The sequence below is a fragment of the Larus michahellis genome, chromosome 12 (genome assembly GCF_964199755.1).
Source record: "Larus michahellis chromosome 12, bLarMic1.1, whole genome shotgun sequence".
NCBI lineage: Eukaryota > Metazoa > Chordata > Aves > Charadriiformes > Laridae > Larus > Larus michahellis.
This window is the reverse complement of record NC_133907.1, coordinates 14,698,457-14,722,047: the sequence shown is the minus strand read 5'-3', so window position 1 is coordinate 14,722,047 and position 23,591 is coordinate 14,698,457. Positions and strand designations below refer to the sequence as shown.

Here is a 23,591-nt window from a genome sequence, read left to right as displayed (position 1 = left end):
GACGGGGCCTGCAAGCCCGCCTGGCAGCCCGGCCGCGCAAGGCCCTGCTCCGTGGAGGGTTGGGAGCGGGTGATTGCCGGCCTTCGCGGCCCTTCGGCGGGGCTGAGCACCGGCTCCCGCCCGTCGAGCCTCTCCTGGAGCTCTGAGGCCGGGAAGAGCCTGGCCGGCCTAGCGGGGCCTGCGGCCAGGTCTGCTTGGAGGCAGCGTCTGGCGAAGCAGCCTCTCTCCGCACGGAGTCGGGCTCTCTCCGGGGCTCCCCGGCCTTCTCTGCCCGCTCGGGCCCGGCCCGGGCACTGGAGGGGTGGCCCTGCAGCCGCACGCTGTGGGGAGGAACGATGCCTCTGTGCCTTCCTGCTCCTCCTCCCTCCTTCCCATCCTCGGTCTCCCTGTTGTAGAAAGACTGTGGAGCAGGACAAGCACTTGCCATGCTGTAGAAGAGCCGTTTTCCTCACTTGCTTTGGTTGGTGATAGAGGTTGTGGCTTTCTCCTGCACAGAAAGGAAGCTCTCCTGTGAACCGTAACAGTGCAGCATCAAAATTTAAGCATATTTGATGGACAAAGGCAACCTCATAATATTAGTGCTCAGGAGACCTTTTAGCTCTGAAATGGGGTAGGTTTTATGCTGGTGGTTTTCCGTGAAACTTTTCCAGTTCCGTTTCCAGTTTGTCATCTTTCCCAGTGGATGATGCTGGGAAATACTGAAAAATGAAATCAGCTTGTTAACCTAGGCTTGTGCCTATCGTGTGCTTATGCTGGCGTTTTTAAGAAGCTGCTCACGGATAATGGGCTATTCGTTTCTTTTTATGGAGACTAATTGGCATTTATTTTACAGATTAAATATGAAATGCTGCAAAGACTATGAAATTGAAGCGTGGGATAAAGAACTTGCATTTGGGCAGTGACTTATTGAGCTAAAGTATCTTAAAAGAGTTGAAATGGAATAAAAAAAATGGGATTTCTCTTAAGTGGTTTTCAGTAGTGCAGACAACAATATTTTCCTTGATTAACAAGGATTCTGAGCAATTACTAAGAGAAGACTTGTTCATCATAAATGTTCATTCCTCGCTCTGTAGCTGAGGTAGGTGAAAGAGCAGGAGGTGATTTTTAACAGCTTTTTTGTCCTTATTGTGCTGCTTGCTCAGACACTAGTTTGGTTAATACTTAAGAAAAGCAAATAATTTGCATGGATTTAAACCTGATATTGTCTCTTTTGAAGGAAGTTATTTCCGTGGGATTGTTTTAGGAGCGTATTTCATACAGCATGTGGACAAAGCAGCATGTTGTCTCAGGAACTTCCCTGTCCGCCTCTATACCCTTGCTGGCTCGCTCCCCCACAACCATAACGATTTAAGTCAGATAAACCTGTAACAATGTTGTGCACCAACGTAATCTGGTACCTCTGTTCTGGGCTTTGGTTTGCTTGAGAAATGCAGTGGTACCGTGTTTTAATTTGGGGCTTTTATGAATTGTTGGAAATAAATGCTGAAGCAAATGACCAGGCTTTTACAGTAGTCGAGGAAACTTCTGCTAGTTATATCTTTCTTCTCATAATGCCCAAGTTTGAGGTGTATTGTTTGGGTTTTTTGCTGGGGTTTTGTTTGTTTGTTTTGTTTTACTTTATGAATTTCAGTATCACTGTGCTGCCCTGAAAGACTTAAAACTTAGACGCCTAGGGCTCCCAGTGCCTCATAAATGCTCTAGGAATACATTTTTAAATCGCCTAGGTGAAGGATGGGGAACAATGATTTTGAATCCCTGAATGATTTTGAACTTTGTAAATTACGCGTCTCTGTACTTTTACCTTAAAGGAGTTTTTTGTTTTTAGACGATCTAAATAGAAAGCACTTTGGTGCAATTTATAAAGAAGTATGAGGCAGTTTTGGATGCTCCTCTTTTTTTAAGTTCTGTTTTTTATCAAAATGTTTATGCTTTTCCTGCAGTTGACTCCTCAGCAGCAGTGTGGTACCCCATGCTTAAGTTTCTCAACTCATTTGTTCCTCAAAAGCTGAAGAGCAGATCAGGTTTCCAACTGTTGTGTTGGGGTCTAGAAGAACAAGTCAGGACAATGTCCTTTGAGCTCTTTCTTCCCAAGGAAGTTTTGTGTCATGTGCTGCACGGACTGCACTGCTGGTATCCCATGAGGAAGAGAAACCCTTTTTGAGATCTTAATTCAGAGAGATTGGGAAACACAGTTCCTTGCTGTGATGCCTGCCATCTGAGTAGCATTCTCCCACAATGTTGTCACTGTATTTCAGCATCTGATCTCTGGGAGACAATTAGTACCTTTCTGTAGGCAGAAGCGGCATTTATTCTTAAACAAAGCCTTGCGTACTATTTTTAGGTGATCCCAAGATCCATTTTGGTATGACGAAAGCAGGGGCTTGTCTTTGAATCCGTAAGGATAATTTTTGACACGCCTGCATCTGAAGGTTCGTCAGCCTGATCTTACAGGGAAATAAAAATATTTTTGACAGCAGCAGCCACCTGAATATCTGTCAGTTTTGAGGCCAGCTAAGGCTCTGAAATCTGGATTCTCATGTGTTCTTGCTGTACTTGCCTACCAGGAGCTGTAGCTTTCTTGCCGGTTGGTCTCTTTGCTTTATTATTAATAATAAGAAGGCTGATGGATAAGCAGATTTCAGTAGATATTGCTATTATCTGTTCTTATGTCCATTTTAGCCATATTGCTATCATCAGCTGCTGCCCTGGATGCGAGCCTCAATCATTGGTATCAGATTGCATAACCTTGTGTCAAGGTTTGCCCTAGCACCGAGTACAGAGCGAGTGAAAGGGGCTTTTCACATAGTGGAAAACCAGAAGCAGGCCAACTTTCCAGAAGTGACACACATTTTCTAATAAGGAAAAATATTGCTTGGTGAACTGGCTGTTGTGTAGCCCCTCTCCTGGCACAGCTGCGCTGGCTGCAAATAAGACATGACGAGGTATGCTGCAGTTCCTTGAAGGCAAAGGAACATTTTGGCTCAGCTGATCAAGCTGAGATTCCCTTAGCAAGAGGGCACGCACTTCATCTGCTGCAAGCCAACTGCGAAAAGCTTGTATATAACATGAAACTAGATGATATTTAGGTGCAGCTATGCGAACCCCTGGAGACAGAGCAATACAATAATGGATTAACCAGTGATTTGTTGGCAAAACAGCGTGCTTCTGGTGCAGTCCCAAGAGCAAATCGTCAGCGCTGGTCTCACTCTCATAGGATTGCCAAAGCTTAGCTAAAACAATCAGAATGGAAAAAAGAGACCATTATTCCAGCTGTATTTCATGATCTGCTATCCCTAGGAATAGATGCTTCCCTTAGCAGAACAGTCCCTGTCCACTCTGAAAAAAACTCTCTGTGGAAGGAAAACATTTTCTGCTGCAGACATCCTGGTTTCCAGCTCCTACCATTACAAGTTATTGGTAGCCTGTAGTAGTTTCCCAACTCTGAGGAAAATATTTTGGTTTCTAATCAGTTTTGTTTCCTCCTTACGACAGCACCAACAAAAAAACCCATTCACGTGAATATAATCCACTTTAGTAGCTCTAATTGTATGGGTCTTAGCAGGCTTAGAGCTCTTCAGCAGAAGACAGCTAGTGAGTGTTGGAAAGCCTGGACACACTTTTTATATAACCAGGACCAGAGCTCTGTCATACCCTAGAAATGCTCAGAAGTGTTGGACTGCAGTAGTCTTTATTTTGTGTGACTGAAGATGAGTAGGAATAAAACTGTGGTAGATGTAAATATTCCTTGCCCCTTTGCTTTTTCCTAGATATCTCTACAGATTTTGCTTTCTTTCAAAATGAATTAAAGAAGAAACTTCCAAGGAGAATGTGATCACTGAGTAGTTAATACAATTTTACATATTAGTTGATTTTATATATTTTTTTCTGAGAGTAAGATCATCAAAACAAACATTAGTAACTATTACCACGATCTGGTAGATTCTGTAGTGTTTTTGAAGAGCTGCTGGTGTTAAAGATCTGTGTTGGAATTGCTCTGCTCTCAGAAGCACCGTGGGGTTTTGAGATTCGCGAGACCTGTTCTTTGTCATGGTAGACTTGCTCTTCTTCCAGTGAGGGGAGTAGGGCAGTGGTTTGGGAGTTGTGGGGATGGTTAGACCTGGCTAGAAGCTATGGCAGGTTTTATCCTAGGACACCGTGTCCTTGGGTTCATGCCTGGCTTTTGGGTTGGCAGGAGAAAGGATGACGAGCTCCATCCAGGGTTGTGGAGGGTGGAGAAACAGTAGTTACGGGAAACTTGATCTGCGCTTCGAAGAATCTAGGAGCTGGAGAGAGGCTGGAAATACGTGGACTTCTCCCAGCTTAACATCATCAGCAGAGTTTCTTTTTAGGAATAAAAGTTTGGGGGCTTTGATGTGTTCTTGACCAGAGCTACGTGCGAAAGACCCAGCTGGTGCCTGGCTGCGTTGTTTACTGCCCCGCAGCTGCAGGGTAGCAGTGCACAGCTTCTCCCTTGGAATGCTTTCCACAACCGCTTTATAGGCCACAAGATGTGTTTCTGTTTCTATGCCGTTGTGTTAAAATGAAAACTTGGGGGTTGGGGAACGGGTCGTTTACCTTCATTGTAGGCTTTTTTGTGAAAAGCTGTGTGAGGAAAGAGGCAGCTTGGCCAGACCGATGCATGTTCGTTAGCGACTGAAAAGGAAAATGTAATGAGGAGCTGGGATGACGGGGCACTTTCCAAAATACTGAATGATTGTTCTCCTGGCAGTCTATCAGAGATGACTTCCTAAGTTATTACTATTCAGAAAAATTAAATATTTAATTGCACAAATATTAGTTTCCTGTTTTTTAAAGGTTGGCCTAAAAGGTTTGAAGGAAAGGATATGGAAAGGCTTTGATTTTATTAAAAATATGTAGAGACGATATGCTTGCATGTGTTTCTTGAGATCCATAATCCTGTGTGTCTTTTTTCTCTTAAGCTTTCAGAACATTTGAATATGTACTTCAGAAGTGGTCATGGAAAATACTGGGAATGGCAATTCTGCCTTTTTTTTTTTTTTAAAGGACTTCCAATCTTAGCTTAATGCATGATTGCAACAAAAAATTGGATTAAGGAAAAATTACAAGTGATGTGTCATAGCTGTAAAATCTGTCACAGCATGAATTCTTTAGTGCTGGAATGGATGCTTGGACACTATTTTTGCTTTTTGAAAGATCACAGAAAACACTTTTAAAACATCCTCCTCTGTTGAGCAAGGTGGTGAGATGTTTGAAAGGTAAAATGCGAAATAAAGGCACAATTGTACTAGGGAAAGCGTTACCTTTACTCTGAAGAGCAAAGGGGAGGGTTAACTCATGGTATTTCTGCTACTGTCATGTGCGTCAGCAGCTATGGGGAGACGTGGAGATGTGTCACTGACCACAGCTTAGAAAAGTGGTGGAGACGAGGTTGGGGAAATAAGAGGTTTACTTCGTAGGGCAATGAGAATTGTCACAGTGCAGGAACACAAATGGAAAGGAAACTCCTCACTGGAAGGCAAAGGGATTTTGAAACAATCCTAACTACAAGAAATCTCAGGCCAGTAACAAATGGTGCTGATAGGAGAGACTTAACTGAAAAATAAAAAGACTGAAAATTGTTCTGTTTTACCTCGAACCAGGACAAGTGGGTAGGAATATCAGTAGCAAATAACTATAGCAAAGTGGAGGGGTACAACAGAAAGGGGAACTAAACTGATCAAGGGATGGATTTAGGTAAAAATGAACACATAACAATATAACTTGATGAAGATTTTAGGTATTATTCACAATTGTTTATGGATGCTGGGCTGTTTTAAAAGGATTTATAGCACAGGACGATTAGAAAGAAATTTAAAAGAAATATTTAGATTCCTGTGTAGTGTCTTTGTTCAGACCTTTGTATACTTTCAAGAAAAACTATGCACAAAGTTATTTATACTCTGTGGTAGGAAGGAATTCCTATGGTAGTTACCAGTCTTTGGAGTAATCTCCTGGGAAATCCTGGACTCCGGTCCTTTGGGAGGCTTTAAAGAGAAAACCCCTCGCTCTGCTCTGCCGGGCAGTCCTGGATGGTCTTGACGGCACATTTTTAACTCTTTATTTTAGTCCTCTCTGAAGTCTTTTATCGTGTCGTGTTCTAATACCAGCGAGGTGTGACAGTTCATAACCCCTGCAACCATGGTTTAGGTAGCCCCGTTCTTTTCATTGATGCCATTTCCAGCTGGGCTTCTGCAGCCTCCCCTTCTTGCTAGGTAATATCGAACTACTCAAGCTTTGTACGCAACATTTCAGAGATTTTATCCAGAGCTATTCAGTGAACGAAGAAAATTTCTGAGAAATTGGTGTTGGATTTGGTTTATCCTGCTTGGATGAGATCAAAAAAAATGCTGGAGAGGGAAAGGGGCCCCAAAAGACCCAGTGCTAATTTTGGTGACTATTCAGTAATATCTGCCCAAAAAGAGCAATAAGTAAACTGACTTTGCTTACAAATGAAAACTGTTGACTAGCAGCTATTACAGAAATCATGAGATCCAGTTTTTAACCAAAATGGTTGTAAAGAAAGACCGCTCCATACAATCTAATTGAATTTTAATCCCTCCACAGAATCCAAAATCCTTGCATTGGCAAATACTGCCCCGCCACAATGGAAATATTCAGAGCCAGGGAAGCCTTATAAATACAGAATAGGGACCACAAGCTAGAGCTTGCACTGAAACCAAAGACATGTCTTAAATCAAGAGAAGGAAAATCTTTTTTTTTTTCTTTTTTTTTTTTTTTGGAAAGCAGTTAAAAGAAGATGAGAGCAAGGAAACATTTGCTTCATTCTTTCAGAATTTCAGTTCTGAAAGTTTTCTGCAGATCAGCACAAATGACTGCCTCTCAGTCCAGGACCGGGAGGGGAAGACCTACTGGTACAGAAATGAGAATGGAGATGGATCCTGCCCCAAACCAAGAAGCATATGTGCGATTAACAAATGCGGTATTGGGGAGAAGGTTTTAACATTGATTATTTTGGCCTTTTCTGAGAGCATTTGGATGCGGAATTCTGCACTGTGCTACTGGAACCTCAGATCACAACCCATGCACGTCATCATTGCCTGCACTATCTTCCTCATCAGCTGGAGCCGGAGAATGATTCTTTCCCTGGCATTTTGCTGCCTGTTTGTTCTTTGCACTTTACCCAGCAATTAAGCGGGTTCCTCCCACTGCTCGTGGGGTTGTGTACTCCTCCCACACCTGAGATGGGGTAGTGGTAGAGCTCCTCTCGCTCTCTGTATTCTGGGTATTACAGGGAGAAATGGAAATTTGTGACTTCAAACGAGCTGACCCATTATTCGCAGTCCAAACGATGAGAAACTATTTTGACTTCATGGTTTTGTCCTGCCATTTCTTGTCCGAATGGCCTCCTCGGAAGGAGCTCTGCGTCATTCTCCAGCAGTGCTGGTTGATTACTCTTATTCAGAAAGCAGATGCTGCTTCAATCACCCCTTCTAGCAAGAAAACCTGATATTTCCAAGAGCCTTGAAATTCTCAGTTACGTACAAATTTTGATATTTCATCCAGGAAAGAATGCTAAGTATCTGGAAAGCTTAGAAGAAGGGCATAGCAGCATCCATAGCAGCTAACATTGCCATTCTGAATTTTCGTGTGCTTGCATCACTTCTCTGGTCTTTCTGTATGCTGTCTAACAAGTGGAGAAAAGGGTTAAATTCTCAGTCCGAAATTGGAGTATATTTGCATATAATTGTCTAATCAGGAATTGAATGGCCCTTTGGAATTGTACACTGAAGTATATCCGAGAAAGATGTCTTGGCTGACACAATAAGCAGTAAGATTTCCTGGCTGTTAACTATTAACATTGCACATTTGAGCAGGCTGGAGGGAAACAATGCAATTTAACCACAGAAAGGTCTGGGGAGTGACTTACACAGAATGAGAGCAGCTTGGAGGTTTAGACCTAGGAGTAAGTGAAAATCCACAAATGTTGCATTCAGATGCAGTCTTGCTGGCCTGAGGATTGTGTTGGTTTTATTATTTTTATTTTATTTTATTTGGAGGGCATATAAAAATACTGTAAAACCAGCCAGAAATCCTGCTGGCTATAATTATTGTTGTCTGTCTTACCTTTCTGTACAAGGGTAAGTCCCTATTTCAGGGTTGGTCTAGGTACCTCTGAAGTATTGTTAAGGAAGGGGGTTGGATTTTGGTCTGCATTAGCTGGATCGTGAACTTTAATGAAGAGCTCCTCATTTACAGTATCTGCTGGCGGTAACCTGGAAGCATTAAGGCTTCAGAACAACTTTTGTGGATTCTACGCAGAGTATTGTTGTGTGCTCCTTCATATTTTTTTTTTCAGGAGTAAAATATAGTGGTGAATATTGAGATTTTTTTTATACATATATTTTGGAGAGAAGAGGAAAATTGGAAAAAGTGCATGAATGTGATAGCAAATGCTTTTTTGTGGTTGCAGCCTGCGTCCCAGAGGATAATACCAGTGTTCTCCAACTCATTTAGTTGTCGGTCTCCGTTTATAATCAGCCCAAGACTACAGAGGAAATTTTTCCCTGTATGTTTGATGCATTCTTCTGGAGCCTGCTTGTAAATCTTAGTGGTTTGGGTCATTGCTATGAGCAATAATGGCTTCAGGGACTTGGCTGAGGAAATTCTCATTACTAGCTGAATGTCATGAGCCGTGAAGCCTTTCCACCTTCAGTATTCTCTCTACCTTAGACCGGTGTAATTTTTGGTAGTGTCAAGGGCACCCATTTCCTCCTTCAGTGACCTGTCAACTGGAGTTCTACTAACAGAATTATTTAGAGACGTATGTGTTCCCATTTCGAAATACATGACCAGTATAAAAATATGAAATGAGATTAAGTACTCGAAATGCTGACATCTGCTTTAACCCCTGTCCTGTTTAACATACTTCAACCGTCAGTAAAATTCAGCAGCTACCAGATAAATTGCTGCATAGAAAGAGGTACTGGATTTTGTAATGGTACTGTCTACAATAAACTACTTTTCTGTGATATTCTGATATTTTGGGAAGGTGATAAGGTGGTTTTCCTGGTTGTGAAGCATCAGACGCATAGGAATAATATTCTTCCTTTGTTGCAGATCACAGAGGCCTTGTTAAAGGAAAGAGATAAACAAGCAAAATGGAATGGGATTCCCTTACTGTTGCAAAAGCTGTATGAACATAGCCACCCAAACAGTGATTTCTCCCAGTGCCAAAGCATCTTAAAGGTACTGTCTGCACCGTCCTTCCTGGAAGCTAGGCCTTATTTTGTTGTGGCTTTCTTGTAAAGTCTACTGCAATCATATTCTAACTAATTTTTGAAACTGTTTGCATGATAGTATCTGTGAATTGGCTGGTAGATAAGAGCTGGGAATTCATGTAGTTGATTAGTCAGTAGATCACACAGATAGCCGGAGACAATTGTGTTTATACTGTTGAACAGTTTTCTTTTTGAACCGTCTTTTTTTTTTTTTATTATTGTATGCAGGAAATTTCTCCACTTCTTTCAATGGAAGCCGTGGTATTTGTTACGGAAGATAGAAAAGCTGCTCAAGAGTCCACTTTCCCAAATACATACACATTTGACTTATTTGGAGGAGTCGATGTAAGTGTGTTTTTTCAACGTCAAAAGATTTCTGCATGGTAGTCATACCACTGAGAAATCTGTAAGTGAGGTCTTGAGGCCTTTGACGCTTCAGAATCTACAGAATGACTTTACCAATTTGATGTTAAGCGTTAGAATTGTGCCCGTTAATCAAAATTTGAAAAGGGTGTATTTTGCAAGGTATGAATCATCAAAAGTGAGGTGCTTTTTCTTGTATGATACAGAAGACCTGGCTGTTTCTTCAGGTTGTCTGTCTTTAACTTAAAGGTGAGACCTCTAGGTTCTCAATTAAAAGAGTTTCAAATGATTTCTAGTTGTGAGATGAAATACTACAGTTGGTACTGGAGCACTGCGAATTTCACTGGCCACTAAAGGGTGTGTGGCAGTTTTTAAGCACACTAGGACACTCTTTTAGCCAGGTTGTCTCTGTTTATTGCTGGCATCCAGTGCGGACTACTTCATCTCTGGAAAAGTTTTTTAAACAGAACTGTGAGGTTTCTGTAGACGTTCTGTCAATTTATCTTTTTGTTTATTTGTTTTAATTCTACATTACACAAATACCCAAGTTTGCTCAGTTTTATGATGACACACTCTGGGATCTTAGCTTCATTAGAAATGTATGATTTGTATTTTCCAGTGAATTAATTGATACTTTCTCCCTATTTTTTTTTTTATTTGGTCTAACTAAACAGTGTCTTTGCTGCTTCTCTCTTGTTACACTTAGCATGCCTTGATTTAAGTAAAACTTATGTTTAGGTTACGTTGTTTTGAAGTTAGCACTGGTTTAGTTGCTGGTATCCTGTTAACTGAGCACGAAAGTCTTCAGCTACCCAAGCAATTTAGAACATTGGATGAAAATGTTCTAAATTTCCCTTGGTTTTAAAGGGAAATAGTGATACTTCCTGTAGAAGTGCTTTTAACGTAAGAATGCACAGAAAATGACTTTATATTTCATCTTTAAGTAAGTGTGTGTTGGGGTTTCTTTGGTTGCTTCGTTGGGGTTTGTTGGTTGGGTTTTTTTTTTTCTTGAGCTGGAGGTGGTAAATACCAGACACACTGTAATTATCTGGTACTATGGCCAGAGATTTGGGTGATACAAGTGGGTTTAATCTGGTTAAAGGCAGTGGTAGAAGCCAGTGCAATGAAAATCCTACTCTAGGACTTGAAAGGGAAGTAGTCTAATCTGCTGGTTCCGTGTGTGCCACGTGCTGATTCTGTATTGCAGTATTTTGAACTGGGAAGCATGAGTAACTTTGAAGGATGCTAAATTTGCAGTATACTCTGTATGGTATAATGTGTGGTAGTATATTCCTTAAAATATTTTTGGATTCTGACATCCTTTACATCGAGGAAGAACAAAAGCACATTTGTGTCTCCACCCTTTATATGAATACATGTAAAATACTACGTGAGAGTACAAACGCGTGAACTGATACACGAGTCTCATGGGCTTCAGAACTGAATGCAACCCCCTTCCAAGAAATAAGTTCTCATAACTCCCTTTCTGCTCCTTCTGCCTCTGGTGAGGCACCCTCTTGCCTATTCTCTTCCTGCCATTGGACTCTTGTGCTTCTTGCTGCAAACTATTGCAGTTTCAGTAGGATGGTTGAAGAAAGCCTTCTCCAAGGAGTGTCTCACACCACTGCAGTCCAGTCCCTGGAGTGTATGTGAGGAGCATACCTGTTCTGCAAGAATAAGGTGATAAATACATGGTGGGTTGTAGTATTGACCAGGAAAAAAATAAATACTATCTCAAAAGATCCGCTCCGCAAGGCAGGAGCGAGCATGACTGCAGCCACCCTTAAAAGATAGACTTGTTGTGCGGGTGACCTCCATCCCAAGTGCATGGGGATATCTTTGGATGCTTATCTCGGGTACTGAGCCTTGAGGTGGGCATTCTTCTCCTAAAACGTAAGCCGTTAATATGAGCACTGCATTACTACTGCAGTCATTTTTCTCTACCCTAGAATAGTAGCTCCGGCAGCTATTACAAATACTGCTGGAAAATGGATATTCCTCTTTAAAATTGCCTATTTATTTATTTATCGGTGCTTAAAATGTGGGCAGTGCCTCTGGTGCTGTCAGATGTTTTCCTCTGTGTCTGGGTAGGTAGTTCGTTAAAAGAACAGTACAGTTAAGTTGGGACAAATAGAGCAAGTTGTAAAATCTAAGTATATTGTCAGTTGGCATAATTTGACTGGGTGATACCTACATTGCTGTTAACAGTTTTAAACTGGATTTTAAAACTAGGGGCTTTTTGCAGTACTTCTTGCAGAAGTCATCAATTCCTCTAATTTTTAAATAAGCTGCTTGTTTTTTTTTTTTCTTAATGCTTTAAAATAAACCAGTGGTATAGGAGAACAACTAACTAAAGATCAGTTCCACATCTATCAGAACCATAGTCCTGGTCTTGGAAAGCTGACTGTTAACATGAAACAACATTTCACATATCTGTAAATGTATATGTAAGTATACATATAAGGTGCATATACACAGGCAGTGGCTTGCTCTTTATTGGCGAGATTAAAATCTGGAGCGACTTAAGTTCTGTTATGTCTGGACCTGAAATGTGTTTTGAAGCCCAGCAAGATTTAGGGGAGAGTCTTTGCAAAATTTGCATCTTTGTTATTGCTAAAGATTCATTATTTTGGGAGGTGTGTGATAGCTCTCCTTGATGTTACCTGGATGCACGTGAAATTACATTCTTTGCAGACTCAAATTCTTTAAAACTTGCCAGTGGGATATTGTTTAATACAACTGTTATTATTTCTTCAGGGTAAATACAACTATTTTTTGTCAATGTAGTTTTGATACCAATAGGCTTTTGATTGTAGAGCTTCCATTATTCACCTCTGTGACTTCAGCAGAGACAGGACTAAGTTTGGATTTATCACTGACAAATTAATTGGTTATTTGTATCCCAATGATTGTTCCCTTAATTCTTTATCTTGTTACAGCTTTTAGTAGAAATTCTCATGAGACCAACTCTTATTACACAGAAAAAGAAACAGAAAAGTAAGTAAATAGGTGTTTAATCTTTTTTCATTCTTGCCTTGAGTTCTTATTCAAACAGAAATTATTCTATTTTTCTGTTACTCTCTTTCCATACCAGCAGTTTCCTGTTTCTTAACGAATCATTGGTTTCTTTGTTCTCTATGGTACTGAGCCATGATGGGATTTAGGAAAGTCACCTGTTGCAAAGCACAGCTCAGGAGTGTTCATGCGCTCAGCAGAACATACTTCTCTCAATGCCGTAAATCTGCAATCACTGGGAACTTCTGCTGTTACTGTGGCTAGAGCTACAGTTCCCAATTATTAATAATAAGCCACAAAACATAGTTTATGTAATAGGAGTTAGAGAGATTGTGAGATAATGAAAAGTATGCTGTTTTCCTGACCTAGTCACAGTGACTACTCATTTCCAAGTTGCTACAAGGAGAATTTGCCAGTGGGGCACAGTAGCTTCAGCCCAACTTTCCTGCTGCAGCAGGTTTAGTTTGGTGTTTTCATTTCTCCTGCCTGGGATTGTGCTGGTTCCCTGAACCCTTCTGAGGAACAGAAATGTCATGGTCGTGCCCATCAGCCAGGGAACTTCAAAGGTGAAGTAACTTGAACTTGAGCTAGAGGCAGCTGTTGTATGTCTGTACTGAAAACATATTTTAAATATTAAAATGCTGGAGTAAATCAGATGGAAAGCTTTACTATCAATTCGTGATGCTGCCTGGAGCACTGCATGAACTGTCCTTTTTTTTCCCCCCGTGCTTAATAATTGGAACTATCATGTGTCTTCAGCAGTTTCTCACTTGGACAAATTTTGAACTGATCTATGATATTTTTCCTAAAATGCTGTTTACACCCCTGTCGTTTTCTTTTGTTTGTGACTAAGAAGTGCACTAGACCACAGGTATGTCTCTGTCTGTGGTCCCAGGCTGTGCTGACAGTAGTTTTGGAAGAAATCACGTGAGCGGGTCAGGTACAGAGTGTTTCTCTTCCTCTGGTTTCTATCCTCCAAGGCATTTGCACATATGATCAGAGCTAGCAGCTAGCCTGAAATTCTCTCCCATTTTATATCTATTTGTGTCACGACTGTGGAAGTTAGTGTTCCTTGGCAGTGTATAGCTAGTGAACATCTGTTTTCTCCTTTGCAGTAAGTGATGACCTCATCAAGGACTGTTTAAGCATACTGTACAACACCTGCATATGTGTAAGTACAGCTGCTATGGAAGAGTGTTCTGTTGGTCATGTTTTACATGTGCCACTTGATAAGACAACATACAGACTCTTTTAAGCATATTTTAAACTTACTCTGAAACTTTTCATTGAAATTCCTTTGCTTAAGTATCTGACTGCCCTATATTTTTATGTGTTACTCAAACAATTTCTGTTTTCTTAGCCACATTGTCAAGTTTCAGTCCCCTTGTTTGCATCTTTCTGTATCTGTTTCCATAGGAAAGCCATGTCAACCTTTGCTGTAGTCAATATTTGAAACTGGAAATGGATGCCTGCTAACCTGAGCTATAGCTAGTCTTGTTCAGTCATGGTGCTGGCGAAGTGCTTTAAGTTTGATCCTCCCACTCCTTCATGTGCTGAGTATTAGTTCAGTTCGGTTGATGGCAGAGCAGCGCTAAGGAAAACGCTGGGTTAAAGGCCTATTGAAATACCTCGCAATTAAAATTCTGATGCTAAAAGCGTATGCCTCAGATTATTCATGCAGGAAATGTCCTCAGCGTTGTTTACTTAATCACACGTTTTATTATGTCATAACCTAGGGAGCACTGTTAAACAAAAAATTTAAAAAAGCAGTTCATGGCTTGGAGCTTTTCCAAAGACATCAAGCTAATCCTGAGAGTTTGAGCCTTAATAGATCACGTTCTCACCGCTAAGTATCTGTGTACACATGGGAGGGGGAAGAGAAGGAACATTTTTTTCTTGACATACCTAATTTTTTGTTTTAGCTATAGGTAATGCAACTTGCACAAACTGTGAATAGCATGATGTGCTAAGAAACAAGCTTGCAATTTATAGACAGCTGCCGTTTTAATTCATTTCAGTATTACTGCTCTTTCTTGAATGACAAGTCTTCAGGATCACAGAAATGTGTGTGCAATATTAATTGTTCCTGTGCTTGTATGTAGATATTCAGGAATTATCTGAGCTAGTCTAGTTCTGTGAGCACTGGTAGTATGTCAGTGCTGTATAATAGACAGCTTTGCAAGTGGTAAGGATGTCATTTTAAGTTACGTTTAATTCCGGAAAAGACTGGCTGTGCTCTCAGCAGAGATCAGAGCATGAAAGCTGCCATTAATGAACCCGTTGATGAACCCGAGTTCATGCGTTAGTTCGTTAAGGCAAATGCTTGATTCTGGTTGCTCATACTCGGCTGAGCTGAGAGCATTGCTGACAGTTCAGGAGGAATCTGGGGAGTACATTTACATACTGTAAAATTGAGCTGGTTACAGTTTGTATGGGAAAGCAGAGAGAAGCCTCTAACGTATTTCCAGGCACGCAGTGTTTACTTTTGATGCAGGCAAGTAAACAGCAGCGTGGAGATGAAACCTCTCATCCTGGAGCCTGTAGTTCTTGCAAGCGTCATGTTAACTTCAAACAGGGACTGGAGCTAGTTTTGGTCACCATAAGCACAATGTTTCCTGGTTTCAGGAACAGCTGATTCAGTAACACATTGTCGTAAAACTCTCCTGCGTGTGCCTGTGACACACAACTGCTCAAGGTGGGCTCTGACTCTGGGTCTGTGCGTGCTTCTTGCTGCTTTCTAGACGGAAGGAGTCACAAGGCGATTGGCAGAAAGAAACGACTTTGTGTTGTTCCTGTTTACACTGATGACAAACAAAAAGACATTCCTACAAACGGCAACGCTCATTGAAGATATCCTGGGAGTTAAAAAGGTTAGTTGCTAGTTTCTTAATTTTATTTGTATGGCTTTTCAGGCCAGTAGGGAAAAGACAGCTGTTTCTTTGAAGAGGTGCTGAAGATAATCCTCTAAGCGAGGATTCTCACTTGTACCTTATTTGAAACCTGATTGTTTACAGTGATGATTAACTTCAGTCGCATTTCATACAGAAGCCAAATTATGCGTGTGGTATCATAATGCTTTTGCCTAGCTGGCGGGGGATGATGGCGGCTGAGCGCCTAGCTGTCACTAAAGTACAACCAGTATTTCGAATAAAGAAAATGAGCCTAATATAAATTCATTTTTCATCCTTGCCTTCTGATTACATTTCAGATATTTTATTAGTCTTCCTGACATCTGGAGGGCTTCCCGTGCCCGTCTCTTACCTTGGGGTTTGTCACCTCTCTGAGGAGTTGTAGGCTGGGGGAACAGGACATTTAGGTCTTCAGCACAAACTAGGTTTTTGAACTTGCTTGCCAGCATCATTACAGCTTAGTGCCCTGCTGCGATGCGAATGAAATATTAGAGGTGTAACCCTGGGAAAACCCTGAATGAAATGTGTCTGTACATTTTGTGGAGACGATCAGGATTCTGCAACTTCTTACTGGTTTTTTTTAGAGTAAAGTTGAGGATGATGTACTTCCTGAGACAGGAAACAAGCTTAGTTTATCTGAACATAAATGTTTGGGGTTTTTTTGCTGAAAACTGTTTTCAACATGTTTTTAATATCTTTTGATGGAAAAGGACTGATGCCTAGATTTTTTTTTTCTTCAGTTCTTATCTGTGAGCTTCAAAGAGAATAGAGAGATAAGTGGAAAACCGAACTGAAGCTTTGTAATGCCTGTAATTTGTCTGTTAAATTTGGGTTATTTGGTTTTGGGGGTTTTTAAGAAACGCCCCCAAAATTTGACTTAAATGCTTAGTCTTTAAAAGTTGTAAGAGTTGATAAACATAAGTGACACCAGTTGTAAGTCACAGTTTTTTCTCAGGCTCTTCACTTTTCACTGCCTGCTTGCTTCTCTTTTACGAACATTGAAATAACATTCAGATCTTGCCAGGGGAGAGCTGCAGCTGTGTCTGTGTTCCCTTCTTGAGTATCATCTGCGACTGACTCAGCTGATGTTGTCTTCTCCAGGAAATGATACAACTGGATGATATTCCCAATCTCGCGAGCCTTGTGTCCAGTTTTGATCAGCAGCAGCTTGCAAACTTCTGCAGGATCCTTGCTGTCACGATTTCTGAACTTGACACGGGGAGCGATGACAAGCACACGCTTCTTGCCAAAAATGCCCAGCAGAAAAAAAACTTGGGTCCTTCTCGAGCTGAAATTAATCAAGGTAATTGTTAGTATGTGAACAAATGCAGAAGAATCTCGATAGCGTGTAAAATTTCCGTATTCTTAATGTCACATCCCTAGTGTGTGTTTCTAGAGGATGCTGTAAGCATTCTGTCTTTTGTAAAGGATTTTTCTTTATTCACTTTTCTCGAGCAGTTTCCTGGAAACAGTCTTTTCTGTTAATGAAACTTCACAGTTTCATGTGGTGTTAGTAATTAGATGCATCAATTTCTGTTATTTCAGCCCTCTCTGATGAACTGAGGGGCTTAAAATAATTGGGTTTGTTTTCAATCCCACAGTCGCTTCCATGGCCTTCCCTTTAGCAACTCTCAGAAATTCCATGTCCTCCTTAAAAATACGAATTCCTGAACTAAAACTGCATGCAGTGTGGTTGCTGTTGGAGCAGTTGCTTCTCTGATTTTATCTGCCATTGTCCTGAGCAGGATGTCTTTCTTTATCAACAAAGAAAGTGTGTTTAATATTTATCACGTTGACCATCCTTACCACACCAGCCTTGGAAGTCTGTGGGTCTGAGCTCAACTTTAACTTTGGGCACAGTGCAGGTTTCCTTGTTTTGCTGAGTGCTTCTCAGATGCAGAAGTCTTGTCTAGAAGGATGAGCATGAATTTAAGCGATTTAAATTGAAGTACCCTCAAATGTAGAATCTGCTGTTTTCAGCTCTTATTGTGCTGAGAAGCTTTTGGGCTTCTGAAACAGATGTTTCATAGGCCTATGCCAAACAATTTTGGGAAGTGCAAAAAGGGGGTTTGGAGTTGGTTCTCCCATCTTCTAACGCTTTGTGTTAGCCATGAACAACAAAGCTCCATTTGTAACTGCTGTCACCTCTACAGCATCCAGTGAGAGACGGATAGCATAATCCAGCGCGCAGAAGCTGAGAAACCTTAAAGGGTGGTGTATTGTCTCCTGCCCTGTGATCACCAGAGCTTGCTGGTAAAGAGCAATGGACAAGGATGTGTATGTGCGGGTACAAAGTTTAATTTAATTTAGTTGAGCTGAATAAACTTGGATCCCGCAGAGCTCAACTTAGCTAAGCAAATGTTTAACTAATCATTTGTTGTTTGCACAATTAGAGACTATGTCTAAGACTGTAAAGCATATTCCGTTTCAAAAATTTTATCAGGGAGCTTATTCTTTCAGAGATGGTACCAAAGGGCAGAATCTCGCAACTCTTTTGCATAGTGTTCATGGCCAAATTCTTTGTCCTTTTCTACTAACGTCTGCAAGTGTGTAGCGAAGCAAAGACTTAGCCATGTATCTATAATAAACAGCTCCTGTAATTAAGTTATTCTGTGAAAACTTTAGGACAAAATCCTGCTCCTAGCACCTCTCCAAGCCCCCCGAACATTTTGCAAACCAGTGACTTCTCTCCTTGAACTGCTGTTTCGAAGGGTGGAGTTCTACAACAATTAAAACCTTTTAACTTGGGGCTGCTGTCATGTGTTCCCCATTTGTTTTGCTCTGTGATGAACTAATTCAGGAAACTAGTACTTAAAAAGCTAACAGCTTTCCACCCAGCTACTGAAGTGAGCTGGTTCAGTTTGCTACGAGATTGAAACACCATGGGAGGTAAAACTAAGGAGGTGGCATCGCAGAGAGGAAGAGGGAGGTGGAGCTGCACCTTCCAAGGCCTGCTGCTTTGTTTCTGCCAGCTTAATTTTGAGCCAGATCAGTTCCTTGATATTGACTCACTGTGGACTGGAAACCAGCAGTGCCAGCAACAGGGAATTGACCGGAAACAAGCAGTTAGAGTAGGGTAGAACTAATTTTTTTCCAGTGTAAGTCCAAAACAAACCTGTTTGATACTGATTGTATTATGCCTAGGGTATGTACGCTCTCTCCTAGTCCTTACTAGGAGAGTGCGCCGACTTCTTCCATCTTTGGATCTTTTTAACCAGATGGAATTGGTTTCTGTGTACTCTTCTATATTACTAATATAGATGTTTTGGTACCTTGCAGTATTAAGGATTCCATGACTGTTGTGTTGGTGATCTTAAATCATAATAAAATTATTTTTCTTTTTCAGCCACGCTTTTGAATATTCCAGGCTTCATTGAGCGGCTGTGCAAACTGGCAACACGGAAGGTGTCTGAAACAACAGGTACTTCCAGCTTCCTCCAGGAGCTGGAGGAATGGTACACTTGGCTGGACAACGCACTGGTACTTGATGCACTGATGAGAGTGGCAAATGAAGAGGCAGAGCAAAGCAGTACAGGTATCTGGCTTGCTTTCCTCTAGCCACCATTAGCTGACACGTATCTTAACCTTCTTCAGTGTTTGCCATGTGTTGCTTTTCCTTTCAATTGGCATTGATTCCCTTTTTCTTGCATGAAAGACTTGATACGTCAGCATTTAGGTCTGACTCCCATTTTGTTTGCATGTTGCACTGTTTTTTTTCATGAACTACAGTTAGCAAAAGGGAATGTCCTAAGGCAAACTGTGCCCTTTGCACATCTAGATAACGCTGTAATGCTGTACATCCTCAGAACTAATCTCCCCTGGAGTGATAAAAATACACTTACATTTGAGGTAAGTGACTTTACCAGCATTTTGCTCTAAGATTAGGCTGGTGGCTTTAGGTCCAAATACTTCATACCAAGCAAGCAGTCCCTCCTTTAAAAAGAAAAGGTAGTTCCAGCAAAATTGTATAAGTTAATTGGAAAAAAATAATTGTTCTAGGTGAACGTATGGAAGTGTTAATAAAATCATAGGAAAATACTTTGAAGCAAGCACCTGATCTGTTTTTTCACCCTTCAGTATCACAAAAATGCAGCATATGTCTTGTGTAATTCAAAACACTCAGTAACTGAATGAGTATTATCCCAAAATGGTGGTATCTGAATCTTTGCTTTTGTGCTTCTTGGGAAAACTTTCTTCCTTATCCAGCTTCATTAGTTTTGTGGCAATTAATGATTAAGAGTTCTGAAAACACACAAAAAATGAAGTATGTGGATGCTCCAACAGCATCTTGCACATACCTTTATACACACCAAGTTGGTGGAAAGTGGAGGACGCTTGGTATTTTGAAACAGAATTCACAAAGCAATTTTGCAGATGCTCAGTCGCAGCTCTTGACCCACAGCATAGTCAGTGAGCAAACCTAGACATACTTACCCAGAATACTGCTCAGTCTCCAGTGGCTTGTGGCTTAGGGACTTCTGAGTCAGAGGTGGTGTCTGTGCGTTTTAGCCTTTGATGGTTCCCTTTCTTTGTGTGTCTCCCTACTTACTGTTCCTTCACGTGGGTTCGAAAGCGATCACGCTATCCTGCGGCAGGGCAGTCCATCACTTGGCTCTTGACACAACACATAACAACTTTTTGAACTGCAACCTCCAAGTGTCACTGTGTCCTTATTTACTTTCTCTGTGCCACTCATAACTTCTGTCATGTTTTCCACTTGCAATCACAGTGTGTTATATCCTATTTCTGCCCTTAGTAGTATAATTCTAGATAGGGCTATGAAAATTACTTAACTTTTGGCCTCAGTATACTGGTTCTGAGGTATGAAATGAAAGCAGACTGATGGTAGGTGCTTCTGATAATCTCACCCCTACTTTAACTTCCTTTTCTGCCTTGTCCATTCTGGTGCAGTAGTCTAGTGATTCATATAGGTCTTCCTACTTATTTCAGGTAGATGATACCATTTAGCTTATTATGGAAAAATTATATAATTTTTTTTAAAAATCTAATTTTATCTCCTCTAAGGTTCCAGCTATTTTTTTTTTTCTTCTGTAGCATTTCATTTAAATTGCTTATCTGTTGTATGTCACTATTTCTAGTTGAGAAGATTCAAGCAGGTGTGCTGGTCTTAACATCCGCAGTGTTTCAGTGTAAAAGTAGTAACTCTAACAAATCCTTTCCTGTTGAAGCTGCCTCGGGCTAACATCTCTGCCATCTTGTTCAGAGTCTTCGGATGAAAGTGGGTTGGCCAACACCTCGACACGAACGCAGCTTCCACAGTCCATGAAGATCATGCACGAGATTATGTATAAGCTGGAGGTGTTGTATGTTCTCTGCGTGCTGCTCATGGGGAGACAAAGGAATCAGGTGAGCACTTGTGAAAGGTCACGCACGCAGAAGTTGATGTCTCTTTAAACCTAAGTGCTCGTTAATTAGGTCACGGATGCAGAAACGTGAAGGGCAAATCTCAAGGCATAAAGCTGGGCAAATCCCATCATTGCAGCGATGCACAAAAGAACAGGCAGTGTTTCATTGCCAAGCACCAGAGTGAGCCGTTGGGCAGGGCTCGTCACAAGTGCTGACCCGCAGGGGGGTTGTGGTCGGTCTCTGCAGAGCTGCTGCTCCGGTGGGATGCAGGAATATCCCTCCCAGGTGAGACATCCTGTCTCTGTGTGCCAGGAAGGGTCTGGATGGCCCTGGATGCTGCAGTCAGGCCTTGTTTCCCCCCTCCTGGTGCACTGCTGACCCGCTTGGACGGAGCACCTTCAGGCTTCCCCCATCTTTGGCTGCTTTCACTTCTGGAAATCCTCTGGGGTGATTTGTGAATGGGTGATTTCTGCAGTAGGTTCCCACGTCTTGGCTGAGTGTGGTGTTAAACTCTCAGCTGGGAGGATACACTTCAGTGCTGCCTGCACTAGGCTCTCCCTGGAAATCCCACTCGTCTGTTTCGCGTTTCTTGCTTTCAAAATGAAAAATAATTTGTTCCCTGCCCCACATAGGCTTACGGAGAACCAGTCACCGCAGCTTGGCTGTAGTTTGATTTTAAACGGGTCAAAAGCATATTGTGAAGGGAAAAGAGGAGCAATCTGTTGGTGCAGTTTTGACAGGCTTCCAACACTGGCAGTCTGCTCAGCTCAGCAGAGCAGCTTGGAATAGCAGGGGCATTTGGATGCCCTAGAGAGTGGGAGGATCAAATTGTTTGAGTTGTTGGAGGGCTGTTGTATTAGGCAAGAGTAGCTCTGCTAGGGGGGCAGTTGCTTGAGCACACTTATCTTGAGTATTTTGTTCTTTGCTAGTAACCTCCCACTGTATAGGAATCACAAATACTTGCCACAGTCGGTCTCTTAAATCTCTTAATCTGAATTTATAATAGAAGTGCATTTGTAGAACAGTCCTGAACATAACTAACCTGTTCACTCTGACCCTACTAATGGATACTCAGCATTAAAAAGAAATAAATTCTGCACAGTAGTAACCAGAGGAAACTAGCAATTCAGAAACCACAGTCACTGCCATAAGAAACTCATAATCCTTTTAGACATACTGTTTCTATTGGGCATAAAATAAATTAGCAAAAAAAAAAAAAGCCCAAGACACAACTGAAACTACCAAAACATGGATTTGTTAGGAGGACTTTTTTTTTTTTTTCCATTGTATCAAGTCAAATAATTCATCCCTGCCTGATTTCACCACAAGAACGCAGTTTTATAGATAACGCAGAAACTACTTGAGGCTTGCACTCATCCTGCTGCCTTCGGCTCAAGGAGCTGGAGGTGCTCGATTCTGTACCTCCCTGGGGCACTTCTAGCGTGTCTCTGTCTAATGTGACAAGGTAGAAAGTATGCTGCTGAAACAGCTAGCTTTGAAGCTGACTTTTTTTATAATTTCCTGGAAGAACAAGTCTTTATTCTTCCTCTGCTACTTCAGCCCCCACGCAAACAGGGAAGCTGTCTAAGGATAAAGCTGGCATGCAGTTCCCTTCCCTAGGCCTGATTCAGGACTGGAATTGGATCCTTGAAAGATTTGAGTTACTTCATTCCCAAACGCTTTTTTGTCCAGAGACAGCTCATTTTGTAAAATCCACTGCTTTGAAGCACATTCCTTAATCTAGGAAAAGTTTTCAAAGACTTGTCTGGCAGATGCAGATCCATTCCCCTTCCTGAGCGGCAGCCAGATTAAGAACGAGAGCTGAGCCGTTCTGCATGGAAAGCTCCGCTAAGCAGGGAGTGGCAGTGTCTGCAGTAGGACTGCTCACTGAGAAGCATTTCAGCTGCTTGACGGTATCTCTTTTTCTATGAGGGAATAAAAGCACAGGATCTGTGATCTCTCTCTTCCAGTCTGAGCATCCAAAGGTTTCATATTGGAATAATTTTGCATAGACTTTTTAAAGGGCATCACAAACCTGCTTCAGTCCACTGTGATAATCGGCGTAATGGCCTGGCGTTCGCTTGAAGCATGATGCAGCTTCCTAACAAACTCAACCTGTTGCTGAATGTTTACTCTAAATTGGTTTAAACTTGACTGCTGGCTAACTTGCAAAAATTGCCGACTGTGCTAGCAGTGACTCGGCTCCTACCTGCCGCCGCACTGGGGCTGATCACACCCTTGGGGATAAGTGGTGTTTCACTGCAGATCTGGGCCTTCCTTCTCATTATGGTCACACCCTAAACTACTCTCCTCATATATTTTTCTGGGCTGTCTTGCATGTCTGTGTTGTGGTGAAAGGCAATCGGCTGATTTACTTGCTCCTGCTACGGGGAACCAAACTGCACGCCGTAGAAGATCATAATAGTTCTAGTAGGGAGAAAGCAATAGAGCAATTCCTGTGAAGCTGGGCAGCAACAGGAAAAAATCAAAGGAGTTTGAAGGATGAATATAGAGCAGGGGTTGTCTTGGCACCCCAGGCTGAGTATTTGTAATGAGTTTGGGGTCTGGGAGAGAGCGTGATCCAAAGGCAATGGCTGTGACTCAGGAGCTTTGTCATGCAACCCTCTGTCAGGTGAGAACTTAGAGTTAAGCAAACTAAACACATGTGAAATTAGGG

General features: G+C 41.6%; 1 protein-coding gene across 1 annotated transcript in view; it reads left to right on the top strand.

Moving 5' to 3' along the window:
* Nucleotides 1-23,591, top strand: part of TRPC4AP (transient receptor potential cation channel subfamily C member 4 associated protein) — a 37,856-nt gene that overhangs the window by 345 nt on the left and 13,920 nt on the right. Inside the window, exons 2-9 of the mRNA XM_074605525.1 lie at nucleotides 9,100-9,228; nucleotides 9,489-9,605; nucleotides 12,563-12,620; nucleotides 13,754-13,809; nucleotides 15,380-15,508; nucleotides 16,649-16,850; nucleotides 18,894-19,082; nucleotides 20,772-20,914. Coding sequence (XP_074461626.1) covers nucleotides 9,100-9,228; nucleotides 9,489-9,605; nucleotides 12,563-12,620; nucleotides 13,754-13,809; nucleotides 15,380-15,508; nucleotides 16,649-16,850; nucleotides 18,894-19,082; nucleotides 20,772-20,914 — 1,023 coding nt within the window. The remainder of the gene's footprint in view (nucleotides 1-9,099; nucleotides 9,229-9,488; nucleotides 9,606-12,562; nucleotides 12,621-13,753; nucleotides 13,810-15,379; nucleotides 15,509-16,648; nucleotides 16,851-18,893; nucleotides 19,083-20,771; nucleotides 20,915-23,591) is intronic.